The 23760-nt window shown below is 38.3% G+C and overlaps 1 protein-coding gene across 1 annotated transcript in view; it reads right to left on the bottom strand.

Annotated features, from left to right (window-relative positions):
* CRYBG1 (crystallin beta-gamma domain containing 1) overlaps positions 1-23760 on the bottom strand; it is a 96897-nt gene that overhangs the window by 46112 nt on the left and 27025 nt on the right. The window contains exon 2 of the mRNA XM_066179475.1: positions 19327-19456. Coding sequence (XP_066035572.1) covers positions 19327-19456 — 130 coding nt within the window. The remainder of the gene's footprint in view (positions 1-19326; positions 19457-23760) is intronic.

Below are 23760 nucleotides of genomic sequence, written 5' to 3' on the forward strand. Positions count from 1 at the left end.
AGAGACACCAGGTCAACCCGCCTGCAGCTGGCCGGGATGCCCGGCCTGCGGTGTGTCTGACCCTTTGGCTATTGAAGAAAATAAGGACCATTTTTTATGGAGTCACTTCCTCCTCCATCTGGGAAAGTGTCAAGTTAGTTATTTTTTTCTTAATCAACAGGCTACACAGTCTTGGCTCAGGAAAGCCACACAGAACCTGCCATAATGCCAGTGAATGTGCAGCAGCAAGGCTTGCCAAAGCAAATGAAAAATACCAAAACACATGAAAAACACAGAGCCTAAACTGGGGAAGAGGTAGAGTTGACTTATACTGCAACCTAACAGAAATCCATGGAACACTTGTCTTTGCCTACCGCTCTTAACCAATGTCACTCATTCAGCTGATAAGCAGCTGTACCACCAACCAAGACCTGTGTCCTCACACAGTGATCATCCACCAGTGGCCTTCAAATAGGCAAGTCTATGGTCATTACCTTAAGCTCAAATTTTTGTATTGTTGGGGTTTAGGTTTTATTAAACAGTGAAATAATTTACAAATGAGAAAGTTGATGCCTATCTTTTCCCACTCCCTTTGAGGACTTTTCTCAACCAGTAGAACCAAAACAATTAAGTAAAGAGCAACATTAAGAGCTGCATTAAGTTCATACAGCTCAGACAAGTAAAGTGCTTTAGTGATAACAAAACCAACTATAAATTTCCCTATCAGATGCAACAATCATGAGTAATGCAGCCCAATTATTAATTTCTTATTCTATGTATGTATTGCCAGTACTAACTAATTATAGGGAAAGGATGACAATAATGAACATTGCTAGCTAAAATAAGCAAAAATATAAAATTTTTACACTTAATGCAAGCCAATAAGGAATGATCCTGACTTCTCTGAAAATTCATAATAACTGCAAGTATGAGGAAGATGACTATATTGCTCATGCTAAAAACTGTTGAAACAGCAAAACGGGAAATTTAACTTTATTATGGTGTCAGCATATTAATATTTGGATGGAAACAGCTGTCAGTCTTCTGAAGTAGTTGGGAGGACTACATTATCAACCTGACCGTCATTATTAGGCTTGCTGTCAAGTTTTAGTTTGCAAGATTACACATGGAAAAATTAGTTATTTGAACTGGGGATCTGGATTTCTCTCTTCCCAGCCACTGATTTTCATAAAGTCCATGGGAACTTAATTATCATTGAGACGTCTCCCCCTTTCAAATGTAGTTTAAACTACAACCAACAAGTTCAAAAGGTGTTGAATGGAAGTCAGGAGGGACAGCCAGCCAGTCCAGTCACATAAGCTTTGTTTCCTCAGGGAACAAGGCTAAAGATTTTTCCTTGATCCTGAAATAGCTGCCCTATGTAAACTGTTTTGAAGTAATTTCTTCATACAAAGTACTTTAATTATATACAGCTCTTTCAAAACACATAAAAGACCAGGTACTTGCCCTGAAGAGCTTGTATTTTAAGTCAGATAAAGGTAGGTGAGCCAGTATTGCCAGTGCAAGAGGGCACAGAGGCCGAGCTTCTCAAGGGACTCCCAAGTGGGACCCAGCCTGCCAGAGCACAGCACGGGAATGCTCGACTTCCAGAGCACCGCGCGGAAATGTTTGATTTCAGAAGGCAAGAAGTACCCTTGCTCTGCAGATCAAGCTTCTTCAATGTGCTTATGCTGAAGCATTCCTACTCTTAGAACGTTAGCTGCTTGAGAAATACCTAATCAAAGGCATTGGCAACTGAAAAATCTAGAGGATCTGCCTATCCATTCCTTGCACAGTGTGGAGGAAGCCATTTCAAGCACTCTGCATGAACCTTGAAAGCTGTGTTCTAATCTGGAAGCAAAATGCCACTGCCTTCTTAACCAAGAAATGTAAATCTTGTTTGTATTTATATTCATACCTGTTTATGCTAGCATTAAAGTATTTCCTCTGTTTCTGGCTGGGGTTTTTTTTTCTCATTAGCTAATGTAAGTTGCCACAGCCAAACCCCTAATTTAACAGTGCAATTAAACATGTGCTTTGCTGGTCTCCAGTGAAAAGAGAGCATAAGCTACTATGATCTGTTGAATCAAAACGTCAGGATGTGTCTTGAGGGATCAGTTGGATGTTATTTTCTTAGATGAGTTCACCTGAGTCAGCTGAACATAAATGAAAACACTTCTTAGAGCACACATTAGAGAAAAAAAGCAGTATTTTTACTAGTCATTAGCAACTTTGTGGTAACTAATAGATGGTAATATCTAGTGTGGACAGTTCTTTAATTTAAACATTTATTTTCCAGCATATGTTCATCTTCAGAGGGGAAAAAAGCAACAAATCATTTAGTGAAGAGTAAGTTTGAGCTTTTTCATTCATTAGAAGGTCATAAATAACTGGATTTCAAGTAACATGAAAACTTCTGAGACCCTTCTATCTTCAACAATTCTAGTAGTGTAGGACCCTTACAAATTCATGATGGAAAGTCAGTAATGTCAAGCATCTTTAAATCACGCTATTGTAATTCACTCAACCATGAGAAACAGAAAGCCTTGAAGTTCTAGCAGTCACATGACATCCGAAAAAGTGCTTTAGCCAAAAAAATTTAAATAAACTATTACTCTTCGGGCTTTAACATTCTGCAGAGACTAATACTCAAATATCCCATGCTAACAGTGCCAGGCTTTGTGAGGCTGACAATTGCTCTGGAGTATTACTGGCTCAACATGCTGTGAAAATATTAGTAGAAAAACTGGAAGGAACAATGTACAAATCAAAGCTGAGAGTGAGAGAAGTCTGAGAAGCACAAGACCCACTTGAGTCCTCGAGTCCTCCAGAGAGTTTTCCTGCCTACAGGTGAGTGCCATAGCTACTGGCAGGGAGAGAGGAGTGAGTTGCAGATGGAAATGAAGGCTTGGTGCTTATGTTCTTCTTTTAAAAGGATGGGGGAAAAATATACTTAACAAAACATTTGACCTGAGTCAATTCTTGTTCTGATTCACTGAAGAGAAAAAAGCATTTAAGTTTAACTTAACTTATATTTTAAGTTAACCTAAATGATCTCTAAACTTAACTAGTTTAACTGACCTTGCTGTCAATCAAATGGATTTGAATTACTTCAATTCACTATACTCATTATTTATGCTGACCCTTCACAAAGACAGAAAGGGGGGGTTGCTGTTAGGAAAATATGTCTTATGTTATTTTAACTCCCAAACTGTCTTCTTCCGAATACCAAGAGTTTGGCATATACTCTTTAAAATTTTTTAGAATTTCTTTTAAGTATACCTTGTTCCAGGTTGAAAGTGTCCTCTTCAGAGTTAGAGAAAAAAAACCACACTTTAAATTTAACAAGTCCACTCTAGCATGCAATTCACTCCCTGCCTCTTCCAGCTCTTTGCCTGCTATGCAGATAGAGGATATAAACAGCAATTACTGGATTTTAAACAATTTCATTTTTACCTGAGCAATCTGTGCAGAGAATGTATTTAGATCCAGGAACTTACCTGAATAAGCAAGGGGCTATAGATGTGAGACTTGAGCAGAGTGAAGTGAAACGAACATAGATTTTCTTAATAATCATATTTTTACACATACTGTAATTTTCTACTAAGGATATTTTAGTGAAACATTTCATATCTTCAAGAGAACAGGACCTGTCTGCTTCCAATTTATTTTTTCACTGTATAAGCAAATTTTTAGTTCAAATGTACATTGAAAATTGACTATTTTGCAACAGCATATAGATTAATGAGACTAATGAGCCTGCATGTTTAATGGATTTTTTTTTTGGAAAGGCAATAATCAAACCAAGAAGCATATGTATATATATATATAATTTTATCCCATATTATTTCTTAGGTGACTAACACTGAGATTTAGATATTGGATATATTAGAAAAGAACAGCAAAACTGAAAGGAGCAAATCACGCAAAATAAAATGAATGGAAATCTTCCAAAAAAGCTCAGGAAAGACAGAGAAGCATTGATAAAATGAAACAGATCCTCACATGAGTATTTGGGAGAGGAGGGAGATAAATAAGAACAGGCATGTCAGAAAAGGCATGTCTGCTCCCATCTCCTCTTCCCCAGAGCTAGTTATTTCCATAAACCAAAATCCTTCCCCACTCCCCTTCTGTCACGAGGAGCATCTGTCGGTTAAAGAAACACTCTATAACCTAATGGAGATCAGTTGATTTTATGATTTAAAAAACCCCCTGTGTATTAACATGAATATTTCTGGTGGGGCTTAAGAAGGGAATAAAAGAGAGCATTGTTTGCCTTACCATGATGATGATAATTCTTTCTGCTGTTTACAGAAGAATAAACAAACTATCGTGTGTGAGATGCAGTCCTGTGTGCCACTAACCAAACCCTTTTTCTTAGCAATCCTCCCACGCTTTAACCCCTTCTTTCTTCTGGCAGCACACAGGTAAAAAACAAGCAAAAAAAAAAGGAAGTAATATCTGACTTGAGCCTTTCCAACTGATAAGTCATTTGGCAGACAAATTAGAACTATGAAAGGGGCTCAATTAGAGGATAGGAGAAAGAACTGCAGAAGGGTGGCAGCAAGTCCTTCAGTAAGCAGCTCTACAGAAGCAGAGAACATGTTGCAAAGTACTACAAAGTTAGTGTTGGGCAAACGCCTTACGTGTATTAATTAACGTGCAATAGCAGAGCATAGATATGCAACAGCAGGAGAAAATATACCACACACGTTGGTTCTCACAGACCTGGTTACTGTTTTCTGATCTGAATTTGGGATGGCTGAAGAAAAAAAAATCACCTGTGCTTTTATGCAGATACTGATTTTATATTGGTAACCTTGGTTCTTCACCTTCCTAGGTTGTTGTATTAAATCTGTATTTAAGCTATTCATGGTAAAATGATACTAAAAAGGGGCTTGAAAAAGCAGAAAAGAACTAGCACCAAAAGCAGGAGCAGATATTATTCAACAATGAATAACTGAGAGAATATTTAGACTCTCCTGAACCTAAAAGACATCTAGAAAAAAATTATATGCAAAAAAGTAGTATTAACATAAATGATTGCACTTGCAACTCTTCATGTTTCAATACAAGAGAAAGTGAGGAAGTTTGATATGAGTTAGCCTCATATCTTCGCTCTCAGGATTTTGAATCTTGCTGTTGGGTCAGTTTTATCATTAGATAATCTTAGTGTAAAGATTTATCAAAACTACATCTTTCAAAGTAAAGAATGAAAATAAACATATGTATGTTTTGTTCTAAGAGACAGGAACTTGAAAGTACTTGTTCTGTTAAGCAATAAAGGATAAATGGCAAAAGCATTTTGGAGGGAAGAGAGTGGCTTGGAGTTAATTTTAAGTCTCCCCTAATCAGAAGCCACAAATAACAAATGTAAACTCTTTCCTCTTTTAATTTCTGAATGCAATTCACAATGATAATGAATCTATTACATAAGTGGTTTTGATTTAGCAGGTCTCTTTCTTCTACACTTGTGGGTCTCTCTTCTGTTTTGTGAGAGCATAGAGTCCTGTCCCTAACTCTAAATGGTGTATACTGGTTAGTATAGATTTAACATAAATTGTCTTATTTGAGATCTATAGCTTACTGCAACACTTACACCTTTCAGATGACGTATTTGTGTATAGTTACCAGAGACAAGAAATAAGATTATTTTTCTGCAAACCTAAGAGTATCTGGAATGAATGAATGGATCTCTGGAAATCAGCTCTTTTCCAAATACCATCAATCTTCATCTCTTCCCCATGCTTTCACACAAAATTGTAGCTGTTAATAGGAACTCAGTAGTCTAGAAAGTCTTTGGCACTTGAAAAGGTCTTGCAGCATTACATTAAATGATTATAGGGCAAAAAGGAAATAATCACACAGAGCCACATGCATTATCAGTCTTTGCCAAACAGGGCACTGATGTGGCTACTCTGTGCTGGTTAACTGAGCTGGCTTTTCCTGGGCATCTCTATATGACACTGCACGTGGCCTCGCCTGGAGTCCTGAGTAGGTTTTTGGGTGCCACAAGGTAACAAGGATTTTAAGCTGTTGTTAGAAAGCTTCCAAAAAAAGGTTACAAAAAACGGTGAAGGATCTTGAGGAGAAGCCATATGAGGAATGGCTGAGGTCACTTGGGTCTGTTCAGCCTGGAGAAGGGGAGACTATAAAAGGAAAACGAAAAGCCTTTTGCTAGCAACACAGGGACTTTCCCCAGGTCAGGCACAGTAGAGTATAGCCTGTCACACGGCAAGAGGCAGAAAGCCATCCTTGTGAGCACTGTGTTATTGAGGTGAGGCTGTTAAGGTGTGAAAGAATAAAGACAGTAAACGAACTGCAAATTGGAGTGCTAATTTCATCAAAGCCAAATTTCATAAACAACAAAGTGAACTGCATGTTTAACAAGCTGACTTTGGAAAGTTGATGTGATGGTCCTGTGACAGAAAAAAATTACTGTATGGTTCTGACTCTGAAAACCACTTAGCAGGTTGAAAAATGACAATATTTAATCAAACTGTATTTAAATATGAAATTAATGTATTCTCTCTTCTCCACAGAAGCTCTCATTAAATAGATTAAAATCATCTGATGTAAATCCTATTACACATACCAGGATATCATTTGGTACGTTTCAACTGAAATGTGTCTCAAGTCAGCCCCCCAATATCAAGGTGCCCAACACAGCAGCTGTTCTGGAAAATATGTGTGTTTCAAAGAGCCCTTTTATGAAATGTATAAAGTGTTGACACTCCTTGATAACTTCTTTGATGTACAGATTTTCCATCATGTACAAATGAAGAGTTTTAAGTACAAGGAACTATTATTACTAAAACACCTTAGCCTGACTTCATAAACATTGGCTGGATACCTCATTTTACATCTGAATTACAGTACTATAACTTAATATTTATCCCAAATAACAGTGTTGACCTAAGGCTTCTGGAATTCACTAGAATTATTTCTTATAATAATTATTGCAGAGAACTGCCTCAATATTGGTTGGAATAAACTTTAGAAAACCAGTGTGAAGAAAATGGGAATGACTCCAAAACCACTGGTTCCCTACAGTGCTGTGGGCAAAAACATAAATCAAGTGGAATAGTCCTTCAAACTCTTTGCTTATAATCCCACAATTACTTCCATATCGCAATATTCTCCATTAAGCAAGAGCAACTTCTAAGAGGAAATGTTCTCACGAAATGCATTTTTATTCTTAGGTGTGTTTATTTTAGGCTCCAAACAGAACTAATTATTGCAGAAAGCATTACAAGAGACACTATGTCTGTCTAGAAAACAGATACATTATTAGTTCTGAAGAAGAAAGGGAGACACATGTTTTCCTCATATTACAGATGGATTACTAGAGTCATGCTGCATTATGCTACAGTGCACTCAAACTGCTACATGTTAGCTACTAAAGAGATACAACTACAACAGCATTTAAATCACACTACTATTATTGGTGGATAATTGGATGAAATTTCTAATTTCTACTTGGTTTTAAAAAAACCCACATTATAGCTTACCTCTAAAAATATATTTTGTTGATTAACAAAAATGCAAGAGGGAATTAGATCAAACTGGATGCAACTATACAGTTCAGAAATACCCAGGTTTCCAGGAAATGTCAAGAAATATATAGTTATTGATTCTGCACTTGAATTCCTGAAGTTGTTAGTTTGGATATAGGCCAATCCAACATACTCTACGACTGGCTTTGGTGTCTGTGGCTTAGAACAACAGATTTGACAATGGTACTTTTAAAGTTAGCCCTTAAAAGCATCATGACTAACCAGTTTTAGCTACAGTAGTTCTAGTGTTGAGCTCAAACTATTTCAGATACTTTCTAAATAAATTCTAGCAAAACCACTCCATTAGCAGCTCCTGGAGTCCCCTTTGCATAAACTCACTCCATTATTTGTTGGTGCTTTGGAATGCAGGAGGGAGGTGGTTGTAGACCATTAAAACCCGGTAACCAACAAGTGTTTCCTGTAGGCAGAAGGCAGGCATGAGTCTTCTCTCCTGTTCCTAATCTACCACTTCCCTCCCACGCCTCCTTGGCACCTGTTTGGACAGGCTGGGAATACAAATCTCTCCTACTCTGTATGGTTTTTCTCTAGCTACCTACCCTTTTCAGAGCTCTACAGGTGACTCCATTGTCTTTCTCTTCTGCAACTCAGGCTTTCCCAGCCAGCCACATGGTGAACCTGACAAGGCTCTTCAGTTTCCCAGCCGCGCACAAGGGTCTGAACAGCAGCCAGCCATGAGCAGGGGGAGCTTCTCTTTTGCTTGGCAGACACATGGGAAAAAACCCTCACAAACTGTCTACATATCTCCCATGTTTGGAAAGTGAGAGTCTTTTTCAGGTCCAAGAGTCAGAAATTTATCTAATAAAAACTGTCGGACACATCAGACAAAAAACATACCCTTGGTGTTTCCAGAAGCAAAACCATCAAAACTCCCCTGGAGAAAAGGGAGGGGAAATATCCAGAATTATCTCTGATAAGCCTTTTAAAATCACAAATTTCTCCAGAGGAAATACAAAAAAAACTAAACAGATCTTGATGTTCTTTTTATCTGAACTCTGGTTGCTGAACATTTATGGTGTAGTATGGCGTAGTTTGTTTGATTTTTCAAACTTCTCAAAGACTACACTTTTAAACCTCTATTTTCCTCTGAGAAAATTATTCTTTTTTTTTTTTTCCAGCAAATATACCCTAGAAAGAAAATTGGTAAAAGGGAAAAAAAAAAAAAAAAAAAGGGGGGGGGGGGGAGAATTGCAAAGATAGGAGAGGAAAAGGAGATAAATTTTCATTTGCACATAATAAGATATGACTCAGAGGAAATTATGATGTCAAAGTTCCATCATAAAAAATCAAAGTTTCTAGTAGAAAACATTACACTCTATTTAAATCTTTAGATATTGTTTGTAACCACAACAAACTAAAAACTTATCTGGTGAATGCTACCCACTGTGATTTTGAAAATTATATGAACAGTACTAGTTTGTAGGAATAGTAGATTTCTTTTATAATCTCTAAATCTTATTCAAACAGTAGTTTAGGAAGTTTGGTTTTTTAAGTGGATCATGCTTTGCTTTTGCAGATCTTGAGCCATAGCAGGTCGAGTACTTGTTTTAAAGCAAAGAAACATTCCAGCTTATTTACTCTAATTCAGTTCTTGAGAAAATAAAACCAGAAAGATGAAGTTTTTCAAGACTACCCTCTTCGAACCCATTATTACACTGCAGCTGGCACTACAGAGCAATAAATTACACATATATGTATGCATATACACATTCCTAATTGTCATACTCATTATATAGCTTAAAAAGTGGCAAAAGCCTGGTCAGGAGGAATGGACTATTAGCAAAAGCTTTGTGTCGCAACCTCCTCAGATCTGTACTGTGAGCCACCTGGTCACGTAGCATGGCAAAATGGAAAGAGGGCCACACCCAAGGAGAGAGCAGAGCTGGCTGCCAAAGTCCTGAAAACCATTCCAACATATTGCACAAGTGTGGAAACAGTACAAGAAAAGCATGATGCAGTACATCTCCTCAGCTCTCCACACTGCAGATCACTGCACAGCAGCCCAGCGTGGAGGCCAAAAACAAACCCCTGGTGATTCAAAGAGCAGCTTCACAGGACTGTATTCACCAAGGGAAAGAGAAGGGAGGAGCATACCCTTGGGAAGAAAGCAGTAAAGTGCCGGGTGTCATCCTAAGGAAAAGTTACATACTAGCATAAGTAACACCTGTGAAATGTTGAAATGCCATGTAGCCGCATGTTTGGCACGATGATACACAGAGGTGGGGCAGATAAAGGATGGTCACTGATAATACCAGACTGCCTGGTGCACACTCCCATGTCACCATTACCAGAGTCATTATGTACTGTCAATGCTTGATCATTGATGACAGACCTCCTAAATAATTTGCAATGCATGAAGGGTTCATTGCCTTCCCTGTGCAATACCACACTGAGTATGTGGCTGTCCACATTATCTCCCTGGTGCAAAGCACAGACGTGTGCTGGTTTGACAGACCTTTTATTTTTGTCCCTGCTTGGGAGACTGTGGTTTATACAGCAGCTTAGCCCTGAAGACCTCAGCACTATCACATTCCAGGACCACTGCTCACATGACTTTAGGCCATCATTAATCCTCTCTAAAAGAAACACATTTTCATCCACTGCTTCCACTAGATTTGTTCACAATATTACATGGAGCATGCAATAATTCAGATGAAATTCAATTCCAAACACAGCTGAATAAGAATACTATTCAGAATTCAGATCCAATGTAGAGTTGAACATAACCTTTTTATACTTCACCTGCATCAGGGTGAATGTATTGCATTGCTCAGGAGAGCTGTCCAAGTGAAGTTGCCAGCCAAGAATAAATACATGCAAGTTGTCTGATACAAGTTCAAGTTTGTTTGGGTGTTTTTAACCATATATATAAAACCCCAACAATCTCCTCAATAAACTGTGTGAGTACTTGAAAGATGTCTATCAGATTAAGAATTTACTGGTATCCCTGCCTTCAAATATATTTTAAAGGGGCGAAGGGAGTCTTCTTGACTCAGTACATCCACTGCCATATTGAATGCCAAAGTATTAGACTACAATAGAGATTCCTCCTGCACCAATATTCCAGGACCTATGTTCCTTCTATGAAAATGATACCTAACTCCATGCCATCTTCCCTCCTGTGCTTTTGCCCTTCTCTAAGCCCATGTTTATTGTCAGCTGTGGTCCTGTACACCTACAATCAACCACAGCTTAGATGCTCTCCTATTGATCTCACCAAAAAGCAGCAGAAATATAAGAGAAAAAAAAGTTTTCAAGGTCTCTCTGAACCAACCACAAGAAAGGGACATAACCTAATCTAGATGTTATTTTTAGGAAATAAGAGAGTTGGTGCCTTAAGCCATGTTGGAAACAGCAAAATGAAAACCTTTGTAAGGTAATACTGAAATGAATTTGTGGTTCAAATGGGGATAAGAGGAAAAATAAGCTGAGAATACGGAAAAAAAAAGTTAACCGACAAGGAAATTGCCATGATGCCATCAGTCTAGTCAGCAGCACAGTATTTTATTAAGCAGAGAAGTAATTTTGTTGAGCAATACCCAGAGAGGTTTTGTCATGGATAGCTGTGAACCTCACTTGTGCTGTAATTAGCCATAGATTTCCAGACTTTTTCAAAGACAAAAGGATGAGCATGTCTTCAGTGGGCTAAAGTCAAATCACAATAATCAGATAGTTTTATAGTGGACCTGATGCCCAAGCTTTTTGACACTGGGACTTCTCAGACTTTTGGTTCTCTGCCTACACAGTGAGTATGACACTGCATGTATAACTAGTTGCTTGATTCTTCTGTCTTCACTATAAGCAAATATGGCTGAATTGAGGACACCTGTCATCTTCTGTTAAAGAACCATATCTTTGAATCCAGAACATCTCTGCTGCAGTGTTACGACTGCTTGCTGTGTCCTGGGAAACCTGGGCAGAATGATGTTTGACCAAAGGTTTCTATCATTATGGATACTCTAAACTAAGGAATCCTTAATTCTGTCATGTGTCTCAGACAGATCAATTGTGTTAGAAAGGCAATTCTACTATGAATCACTTACTCTTTTAGGAATGCAAATATCAGAATTGTAGGTTTTTATGCAGAGACATAAAATAAACCTGACTTACAGCAGAATCCTATAAAAGCACAAAACTCTTAACATGTAACTGAAAGCATTTAAATGACAGAAACTGTTCATTCAGTATTCTGAACACTCCTACTTCCATGTTTGGGTTAGTTTTCTTTCCTATATGCTGTGAATTTAACCTATAAAAAACTAATTGTTCTTGCTTTGGGGTTTTAGCTTCCTTTTGTGCCATCTTTTTGATCTCTCCTCTCTAGTATCCTTCTTGTCCCCTCTTCCCTCCTCCTATCGAGTCCTTAACAAAGAACAGACACAGGTAAAGCAATGGATATGCAATTATCACAGCCCAAAAGAAAATGGACTTGATGTACACAAATTCATATCACATTTCTCTTTATATTTTTCCATAAGAACAGACATGGTATCTAGGTTCTATCAGTGCAATAAGCCTTACCAATGCTGACTTACAACTACAGCTGGCTGCCCAGGTGTCCTGATTCAGCATTCCTACAGGTACAACACCACTCGTGCACTATTAAAAGTAAATTGATACTTCTATATTTTTAAATGTTAATGTTGAGACAGGTCTATGTTAAAGGACAGTACCATATGTTATTAAAACCGAAAGAATTAACAAAAGTGAAGTTCAGTCCTCCATTCTTTTTTAGTGCAGTTCTTTAGGAAGAGCTCGCCTACATGTGGGCTCTTGCTGGCAGGTGGTATGACACAAAGACTATCTGGACATGCTGGGGTTAATTTTGCTTTGTTTCCACGATCCTGCGCACCCCTTTCAGTTAAATATGCTTATGGTAGTCAACACTGCCATTATGTCTCTGTAGACCATGCTCTTAAATATTCTCTTTGCAGAAAAAGCTTTGATAGAAATTATATTCAATTTATTCCACCTGTGCTTTGTGGGTTTTAACATTTGCCATGCCATTTCAGTTTACTGGTTTATGACACTTCTCACCAAACACTGTGGACGGGTAATTTAATATACAGTGGCTTAGTGGAACATAAGTGTTTGTAGGAGACATCGCTGTGACTTAAATTGTCAGCATTTAAATTCAGTCCCAGTTCTGCATTTCCTGGCTTCCATAATGATTTCAGTACTCTCTAAACTCTGGGTTTTTTCTTAATGTTTATGGTGATGCTGTGTTTTTAATTATGAATTGCATATTTATCAACTAAATAAATCTGAAAAAATACTTATGTATTAAATATCTCATACTATTGCAAAACAGATAATGACTCAGAGCTAAACATCTTTAAAAACACTAAAAGTTTAAGAGACAGAGCAAATTAAATATTTGCTAAGTGTATAAATGCTTTGTCAACCCTGTAAGAAATGCTGGCATGGCCAGGGCAAAATGAAGCTTTTTTTTTTTCCCTTCCCACATTTCTCCACCCTACACAACTGGTTTGGTTTGATAATTTGATTACTTCTCCCCCATGAATTTCAAAGTAAAGACTTCAGTGTTCTTCTCCTATTAGCACCACTTTCTTGCCCAAATCACATCATGGTTGCAGCCAAAGAATAGGAACAAATTGTGTTGAAAGGATAAATGGAAAAAACCCAACTTAGATAAACCAGTATAGCATTCTCATATTTTCCTATACCTTTTAAACCAGAATAAGGAATTACTGGGCTGGTCAGCACAACAGCATCCTATTAAGAGCCATAGAGACAATGAATAATGTAGCTGTTCTGAATGTTGTCGAAGAATTGCATGTGATCTATGCTTCACCACATCTGATCTTTTTCCATTCTTTTTATGTACTGTTTTCTTCAACTGATACAAATACATCATGACAGCAATCCCAAAGCTTATGAATAAAATCCTCCAAAAATACTCCAGTTCATATCTACATTTAAATATACACCCATACATACATTTATATCTGTATATGTTTATAAATAAAAATGTAAATAAAATTACTATACTTATTTTAGCCTATAAAATATTTATTACTCTATTTTTTATTTATTTAAATATATGAAATGTACTTATTCAGATGTCCCATAAATTAGTGAACCAGAGGCACATCACATGTAGGCAATTCTCATAAACCTGTCTATGTAAGGAACTTAAAAGTTATACTTTAAATTTAAAACATGGGAAGCTACTCTCTCCTCTGTAGGGATGATAACGGGGAGCAACATGATTAAATGCCTTAGCAGAGTGAGCACAAATATGTGTAACTGAAAAGGGACTAAGTGAATGCCAGCTTTGTGTAAGGATTTTCAAGGGATTTTGAATCTGTGTGTTATTAGCAAGGGGGAATTCTTAGTAGAAAAAAAATTAAAAGGACGAAGATAAAGAAAAAAGGAAAGGAAAATGATTCAGCTGGTTAAGGCTGGGAGGGAGCTGGAAAGTGTGACCATTATTTCAGGGAAACAAGTTACACTTGGGGAAGGAAGGTGGCTGGAACCACCACTAGGTAGCAAATGACCTGTCTGCACTGAACCACACTCTCAGTGAGGTGTACAACCACCCTGAGTGACCCTTGCCATATTTCCCACACAAGGAATAACAGTAATTTTACCAGGTAAGGAACACAACAGTTATACCAAAGAAGAAGAAGAAAAAAAAAAAAAAAAAGTTGAGCAGAAGTGTAATTAAGCAGATAGAAACTCTGCCAAGAATCCAGACATGCAGCACAGCACTGAGCAGGCTTTTTTTTCCTGTCTTTTTCCAGGTAATACAATAAAAATTTGTCCTGCTGCAACTTTCAATGAGCTGGAAAGATATAACCTATTCCAAACAACTTAGGGAGGACCTATCTAGATTGTAAAAGAAAACTAAACAAAATCAAGGAGAAACCCAGCCCCCTGCCTCATCTAGATGCCTCTCATAGGTGACTGCCTTCCTGTAACTCCCCTCCACCTCAAAAGAAAAAAATGCTTCAGTGTCATAGAATTTCCTCTCCTTTTCTCCCTTCAGTCTTTGCACAAGGCAGGTTTGTGTTCTCCTGAAATTGTGGGGGTTTTTTCTCCTTTGAGAAAACCGACACCAGCAAATATTCTCAGCCCCCTGTGTGACTCATTTTATAGGACTTTGGCTACCAGGTTTTGTTTAGCTTTCTGATTTGAAGCTGGAGAAGGAGGCCTTCTCTTCTTTTGGTCTCAAATTCTGGGAGGAGATTGGTTAACCACTGAAAGGCCTTATCTATTAAAAATTGGGGTGAACCTTAAGGCAATGACTGGTTCTCCTCTAGACAGGTTCCTCTCACCTATCCATGAGCAGATAATTTTGTTGTCTGTTACTTTGGAAAGTGACTCACCTGCTTTTTCACTTACTTGGTATGGAAGTTTATCAACTGACAGTATGAAATGCTTTGTTTCTACATTTAAACATCACTCTTGAAGGTAATTTAGTAACCCCATGGATCCCAAACAGACTTTAGATTTTGTTATTTCTTGAGAAAATAAACCACTGTAAGAAGAAGCAGTATGATAAGCTAGGCTGAATGTCTTGCTAACATTTCTCTGAGCAAGGCAGACAGAAATTAAAGAAGCAGATGAGGAATCCTAACATGAAAATATCTTAGACCTTGATGAACTATCATCCTGAAAGATGTGTTAAAACAGTATGAGGAATTAGGGATCTGCATATTTGCTGTCTCAGGAATATGGCAAAGGCAGTGATAGAATAAACTCATTTAATCCAGTAATTTGACACAGAATCAAAATGGGTTTCCATAGCCACGCCTGGGTGTTAGAAGTACTCCACCCAGTTTCCTTCGATGAATATTCATGTCATAGAACTGAATCTTTGTGTGAAAGGCAGTGGCTGTGTTCGGGTAGCAAGTAGGTGTGAGAACTCTTATCTAGATGGAGAATCCTGAGAAACCTTTAGACAGGTACCTGGTTATAAATCTGAAAATATGACTAATCAACACCTCAATATAAGAGCAGAGACAGCATTAGAGCACACAGATGCCACTTAGAAAAAATAATGTTGAAGCCTAAGTATCTCACATGGAATTTAAAGTCTAAATTTTTGTAATCATTATTCCTAATGCACAGGAAATATATAAATAATGAAGCATTAAGAACTCTATTTTCATTCACTCATTTCATTTTACTATCAGCAGAAGCCAATCTAAATTTGAAATTGTTCTCTAGGGGAATAAATGCCTTTCAGTGTAACTATACAGAAACCTATCAGCTTAACACCTGTTTGTCTTTAACTACATAATTGAAGGTCATTTGAGTTTGCCATAGCACAAGTAGGACTGCTTCACCCTTGGTATCAGTATTTTGTCACTGCTAAAGCTCCATGACTGCAAAATACACATTTTATCTGTGACTTGGTTCTCAAATTGAATTATTATTTATCCAAAAAGAATGAAATGAATCAATCATTCAGGAAGTTGTTTCTTCATTCATAGTGAGAGAATACTGGCCACATTGTTTCATTAATAAGTCTAAAGGATATAAAAACCAGATAGTAAAATCCTGGCCACAGCTCTCTACTTCATGCAGTATAGGCGATATGACAGCTCAAGCAATCCTAAATGTGAATCCACACAGACATTCTAAATATAAACTGGAATCTAAGAAAGCTATTTTCCCTTCACTTGCAAACAAACTCAAGGATACCAAATGCTCCTATTTAGCTTCAATTAGCAAAACTGGAAAATGTATCCAGTGATGTAATACATTATTTGGGAAAAGGAATAAGCTAACTTTTAGAAAACAGAAATCGTGTATTTTGTGGATCTGACAGCTAGAAATTATTTCTGAGGGCTTTTTAATATTTAATAATGAGTTATCAAATGTCTATTTGCCAAAATACCAAAAGAAAACCAGCTAATCTTTGATTTCATGGAAGAAATGCTTTGCACATTAAATAGCACGGGACTAGAAAAGTCAAGAATCACACAGAATCAGAGAATATTCTGAGTTAGAAGGGACCCACACAGATAATCAAGTCCAACTTTTAAGTAAATGGCCTATAAAGGGATCAAACCCAAAAATGAAATACATACTCAAATTTGTATGATTTTTGCCATAGATCCAGTTACCCCCAGTGACTTAATAAACATAAGCAACTTGTATTTTGATAAGAGCAGTCTGAAATCTTTCTTTCATTGTTATATAACTGACATTTTCAGTCGTTCCAATCAGAAGCTTACAATAAACAAAATTATAGATTCCAGATGGCCTTGCAAAGGGAAAGAAAATGGAAATCTGTACAAAACCAGAAGTACATCTGAATCAGCATCAAAAGTATTTGATGAGAAAGAAATATTGTTATGAAAGGATGCCTCTCTTTTTGCTAAGAAAATGATGTAGTGAAAGGAAGTATTTTTGCCTTATAATTTGGGGAACACAACATTTACTCATTAAGTAATACTATCAAGCACGTGATCTTAAGCATTTTTTCATATCCTGCTGTTTTACCATCACTACTTATGGAAGTCAAACAAAAAGAAAGAGAGGCAAAGTTGCACTGTACCTCAAGAACAGTTGCTGTGAAGTGCAAGAAGAGGCAAGATGAAGATTTGTTAAACAATCCTGGAAGAAGATGAAAAGGGAAAACCAGGGTATACTATGATAGCAGTTTATTATAGAGTAGCTTTTTGGGTGAAGAGAAGTCGTGGTTTTTGATCATGCAAGGGAAGCATCCAAAAGAACACAACCTGATGGCTTTAATTACTCCTGGAAATTATTTTTTTTTTCTGTTAGAAAAAACATACAAGAAGGAGACAGTCCAACAAGTTCCTGGAATATGCTGGGGACAGCTTTTTCTTTAGAAGGTAAAGAAAACCATTAAGGGAGTGGCTATTTTAGATCTTCTGCTGACTAGTAGGGGATGAACTGGCTGAGAGTGAAGGCAATCTAGATGAAAGTGAACTCCATCACTCCATCATAATCACTATAAAAAAGGAAAGAAGAAAAATCAAATTACCTTTTTTCCCCAGAAAACAAAACCAAAGTTTTATGAGCTCCAGAGACTCCAGAGATAAGCAAGGTTTTGTAGGAAGACTGTTTAATTAACAAAAGAATGTAGGAGAGCTTGTCTTAGTCATTGCTGGAGTCAGTTCTTAATTACCTAAGGTAAAGGGAATAATATGAATTAGGCAAAAACAGAGGATAAAACAAATTAGTCTGGGTACATTATTCTGCAAGACTCTACTCAGTACATTTACCTTTGAAAGGTTTATGAACAGATTTCCATAGAAAGAACAGCAACAGAGAGAAGCCTGATGCAAACAGCTTTGCTGTTTGTTTTCTAATGCACCATTTTGCACCACTCTCCCACAAGAAATGCTGAGGGAAGGCAGGGCTTCCTTAAATCTTAATCCCCATAAACCATCTGTCATTGGCAGGTGACTGTGTTATTAGACACATTAGGAGATTATCCCAATACAAAAGAAAATGCTGAATTCACACACACACACCCCCCAGGCAATTTCCTGGATTTTTATGATTTATCCAACAATCAGACTTTTGCGTTATATATCAAAGTATAAAATTATGTGGCCTAGTCTCATTCACTTTCAGAAGCTTCATTTAAAAGGTTGTAAATATTCTTAGTAGAAATGGATTGATTCCAGGTTAGAGAAATGACACCCCAACAATTTAATTTAGCTGCAAGTATGAACAAATTATTCCAAGAGAAGAACTAAATGCCAACTCAGCGCTTTCTAAGCAACAGCTAAACCCTCCCATTTCTTTCCACTGAAAAATATCGAACATCTACTTGCTTTTCTAGAAGTTCTTGCAAGAAGTTAATATATAAGACAGCAATAGGGTGAGCTGCAATTTTTTCTATTGGAAAGCCAATGTCCCAGCTAGCTCTACTACAATGGAATGTCACCCCAACACAGTAATGTGCCGTTCTGCTGTTTTGTGAAGAACTGAGATCTTTTTGTAGGATGTTTCAACAGTATCAATAGAACTAAGGTCCTGAATGAGACCAAAGGGCTATTTGGGATATGTGTTATTTGTGTATTCAGCTAAAGACCAATGAGTCTTTTCCAAATGCAGAAATTAGTAGATGAAATCTGCTGGCTTGAGAAGACTGAAAAATAAATGTGTTTGTTTTAAAGACAGAATATTTTAAGCCTTCATCAAATATATATTCAGATGAATATTAGTTCCACAACCAAGAAGAAAGCAACTTTTTCAATTACTGGCCTGCTGAGTACTTTTGTTAATGTGGAAAAAGAGTATTTCTCTCTCCACGGAAAGATTACAATAAAGACAAGAACGGCATTGCACAACTTTGTCTGCAATCTGAAATTAAGTTCTCACATTAGAACAGGAGTAATTAGCATTTTCCCTAGCTTGCTTCCATGCAGTAATACTGCTGCCAAGCAAATGAGTAACCTTACATGAGCTAAATGAACACTAGAAACAAACGCGTAGCCATTCTTCCTTCTCTGGGAAAAAACTTACAAAGAAAACAGTACGGGTTAAGTGGGGAACTGTAGAAACATAGGTGCTGTTCCTTTATTATTCTGGCTTACATATTTTTTATGAACAAAAGGAAAAAGCCATATGGTTTGTGGGAGCATGTGGAAGATCTCCTCGAGCCATTTTCTTTTTTGTCTCTTCATGCCAGCTATAGTCATTACGTATCTTCCTTATTTCCGTACCTGTTATTAATTTGAAAGTTTTCCAGTACTTCAAACGCAGGTCTTTTAAAGGAAGATTACAATTATATAAGCACACATATTTAGTCTTCTCCTACCTTTCTGAGTGCTGCTGGTAATGAGGCAGTAGACATTGATATTGCTGGGAGAGCGTAAGAGTGGGGGCAGACTACTGACAGTGTTTGGTTCTCCTGGACAGTGCAGCGTCTGCCCGATACATCATAGTACCTGCAAGGAGAGGAAACACTGTTCAGTTAATGCATCCTAGCCAAAGAAAAAAGCCTGAGTCAGTATTTGCTGTATTTCTGACAAAACATTAAGATGTTTACTCGTGTTGCAGTGGTTCCAGGCCTCTGGCACTTCCAAAGTTTACTGCTTTATTTTACCTAAACTACTTGCTCCTCTTCTTAGACATTAATTCATCCCACCTGCTTTAGCTCTCTGAAACTAACCTGTCAGCTTTTTCCTGATAATAAAACAACCAAAATCCAAATACAATACTCAGCAGCATAACCACATCAGAGCCACAAGGCAGAAAAAATTAGTCTTATCTCCTGTCACTCCACCTCTTCAGAGACAATAGATTACAACATTTGGGGTTTATAGTTCCACATTACGTCACGTGTTCCATTCACTTTCCTTCTAGAAGCCATCTCAGTAAAGAACCAGTTGAATTTTCAGAACAGATCACTTATTGGGAAGAGGCTGTCACAATAAAGTGTATACATTCATTCATTTTAAGCAAGTCAGTCCTAAAACTCAAGGAACCTAATTTTGCTTATGTTTATTCCACAGTGTCAAACTTCAAATTCTGAATCCAAAGAATTTGAGTCAAAAAACTCACTTTATTTTTCTCTCTCTCAAAAGAAAAATAAAATAGTGGAAACTGACCAAGTTACAAAATCTCTTCCATTTCACTGCCTGAAAAATCGAAGTAGCAAGAATCCAGAATTCTATGAAGATACAGTTTTATTAAAAGGTTGATAAATATAACAGTTTATATAATGTTGTCTTTTAGATGATTCAACAATTGGTTAAAATGCAGCTTTTTAAAAATGGCATGTATTTTGATATTTTTATCTCAAAATTGGACTGAAATTTTCATAGGATGATAGGACAATTCAGGGTGAAAGTCACCCCAGGAGGTCTCTGGTTCAATGTCCTGCCTGAAGTGGAGTCAGCTGTGGGAACACACCAGGTTGTTCAGGGCTTTACCCAACCAACTCTTGAAAATCTGCAAAGGCAGAGGCATAACCACCTCTCTGGACAGCAGTGAAAATATTTTCTCTTACATCTAATCTGAATTCCTCCTTTATCAACTTTTTGCTGTTGCTTTGTTTTCCCACCATGCGCCACTGTGAAACGTCTGGGTTCATCTCCCTCACCACCTAAAGCTGCCTCCTCTCCAAAATTGAGCAAGCCCCAATTCTCCATCCTCTCTTCACAGGGCAAGTGGGGCCTCACAGGCAACCATCATACTGGTGGCCATCCAATGAACTTACCCCAGTTTAAAACACTGAGAGATCTCTAGGCAGAAAAAATATCCTCATCAAATATTTTACTTTCTCAGAAAAAAAAGTCTCAAAATGTTCTTGTTTTGTTTTGTTCTTAAAATATGCATATTTTCCATTCTGGCTGGAACAAAACTACCTTTTTCCCACAGGCCTCTTTTCCAGACTCATCATATTGTCCCAAATCCAGCTCTGTTTGTACAGCTTTATTTGCAAATTCAGTTTTATAACTGACTTTCATATAGAGTTTTCAAAGAGTGAATAAGTGAGCAGAAAAGCCTCAGGCATACTTATAAAGTTGTTCAGTTTATTGCATAATTGTGGTGAAAATGTTTTGACTTTTTAACACATATCCCAATAAGCAAGTGCAATTATTTTGTTTATTTACCTATTTCTAAGGAAGAAACTGCATCACTCTTAATAGCTGGTTACCTTCCCCAGGACATAGCTGACTTTGAGCTGTCCATCTTGATTTTCATGTTCTGCCTCCACCGATAGAGCTTGCTTTTGGGGTGGCTCCACACACATTGCATGTGAGAAAATCCAGAAGTCACATTAAAAAGCTGCACAGGTAGTGCTGGAAGATCCTGTGGCACCCTACCCTGTCTACAGTCCATACCACTGCAGGGAGTTACAGTAGGTTGGGGACTGTCAGCTCCGTGACTCAGAGCAATGGAACAAGTGACATGACATGGGCAGGAGACCGGGAAGGTGTTTGGATAAGAAGTCGGGGTGAGGAGGAAAATAATGGCACACCAAGGGAAGTGGATGGAAAAGCTGTCAACTGTTGAGGTGACACTGACACTCTGCAAGCCATCATTCGCCATGGTGCTGCTGGGCTGGTGACAAGCATCTGCACCCCAACTGATATACAACGAACGTGTCAGAAAATAACACATCATCAATCCCAAATGGCAAAAGGAAGCTAGAGGAAGCTCTGGAAGCAAACACTTTCTAGGTCGGAAGACAGGATATTTCACCAGGATATCCTTTGTCCAGCTGCAGAAGGGGGCTGTGCTGGTCCCCAGGCAAGCCAGCAACATCCACCTGGGAAGCACCTGCTGGCTCCCTTCCAGCAATGAAGGCTGGCCCTTCCTGGGGACATCCTCATACCTTTCCCCACGTGCCCACTGCTGATGGCCATCACTCCCTGAGACACCATTAGACCTCAGGGCACTGGGATGTCCACAGTGTGGTAGCCAGAAAGCTGCTTCTTTCAGAATATAGTGAAGCAGCACCGATTCTTTCAGGCACCTTTTTTTAAAGGACACAATTCCACACCAAAAACTGGAGCTGACAGAAGCAGCCTGGGAGGTTTCAACCCAAAGATGTTGCACTGGAAAACAGCCAGCTACAGATTTCCAAACAGGTGAGAAAAGGTACCCTTTGAATTTCCTCACAGTTTGAGGTCTATCCTCCCAACAATCTGCTGACAAGGTGAGCTCACCAGAGCCTCCGAGTTTTACTTTATGGCACCGGGCAGTTTTCCAGGGAAATGCTGCAGTACGCTTCCCACCTGAAGGCATGGGCACACACACAAGCTCCCGAGGGCAAGACAGGGTGTGAAGGCACAGGGCTGCACCACTTCTGCCTCAACTGTCCAGCCAAATTCTCTCCCTCCAGCCCAGATGCAGAGGAGCTCACCCCAATGCATGGCAGAGAAACTCACTGTGGGGCAAGGGCTGGTGGGGGGGACAGTCACCATAGAGAAATTGAGGCACTGTCAACCCACACCCTTGCTTTTCTCACCCAGGCATGTTTGTGTAACCATACCCACTTGCTCAGAGCCCAAAGGCTCTGGGGGGAGAAGGTGCTTGCAACATGCTGAGCATGTTATGAAACCCTCCCAGACATTTTGCTCAGCAGTAACTACAACAGCCCCATGTTACCTACGCTGTTTCCAGCACAAATCCAAACCATATCCCCATACCTGCTATCATGAAGAAAATTAACTGTGTGCCAGCCAAAACCAGCACACATATTTTCATATAGCTATTAGTTACAGAAATAACTAATTTTACAGTGAAGCAAAGGAAAACCAAGAAGGAGGCCTTGGAAATTATCCAGCTTTTGGAGGGAGCATGAAGCGTGAAAAGGAGGAAGGAGAAGTTCTTTAGGTCTGTACATCTTCTCTTTACCTGATTTGCAGTGGAACTACTGACTGGAAAAGGAAACCATCAGATGGAAATTGACCTGGCAGTGCTCTCTTTATGCTGCAGACCACACAGTTTGGCCCCATCACTCTCACCTGTCCATGCCTTAATCCTTAGTAGCAACACAATTATCTTATTAATTATCAGTTATCTAATTAATTATCTTAACATATTGACTTGAACTATGACAGTTACAAAAAACTTTGAAGAGAACTGGCCTGTAGACAAAAATATATAAAGACAATGTAGGACCAATGAGCAAAGGACTTACTAACAAAAAGAAGAAAAGAGTGGGTTGCCATACATTTTACCCTAACAGTGCTTACTAAACTAGCATCCTTATAAATTTTACAGACATAGCTTCCCTCATAATCCATCACATTCAGCCCTGAGATCCATCTCCCATCTGCTGTTTTTCAGAACAGTCTTCAGTCTGTAACAAATAGATAGCTCTTGCCTATTAATTCCCACTTTTCAATCAACACAGTATGAGATCATTTTTTAAGAGAGTGCATGCATGAGCAAGAGCAACTTGATTACAACAGAAAGATATTTTTGTTAGTTTATTCAGATTCTCTACCCCGTCTTCCCCCTCCCACATCACATCAGGACTAGAATTTTTCCCTGGGAGAAGCAGATATCAATCTGATCAGCAAAATGACTGACTAAAGATTTACTGCAAAACACAGAACAATATGAAGAGCAGTAAGGAACGTTTCTCTGGTTCATCCACCACCTCAGTGCTCGTGACTATGATAGATGCACCTATGCTGACAAATAATTTACCTCCCTGGTTCAGTCGCTGGTCCCAGTGCCCTTGTCAGCCATACCACACATGCATCACCGTGTGCTTGGACTCTCTTCTGAA

The sequence above is a fragment of the Chamaea fasciata genome, unplaced genomic scaffold (genome assembly GCF_029207755.1).
Source record: "Chamaea fasciata isolate MVZ Bird 193981 ecotype frontalis unplaced genomic scaffold, bChaFas1.0.hap1 SCAF_3, whole genome shotgun sequence".
Taxonomy (NCBI): domain Eukaryota; kingdom Metazoa; phylum Chordata; class Aves; order Passeriformes; family Sylviidae; genus Chamaea; species Chamaea fasciata.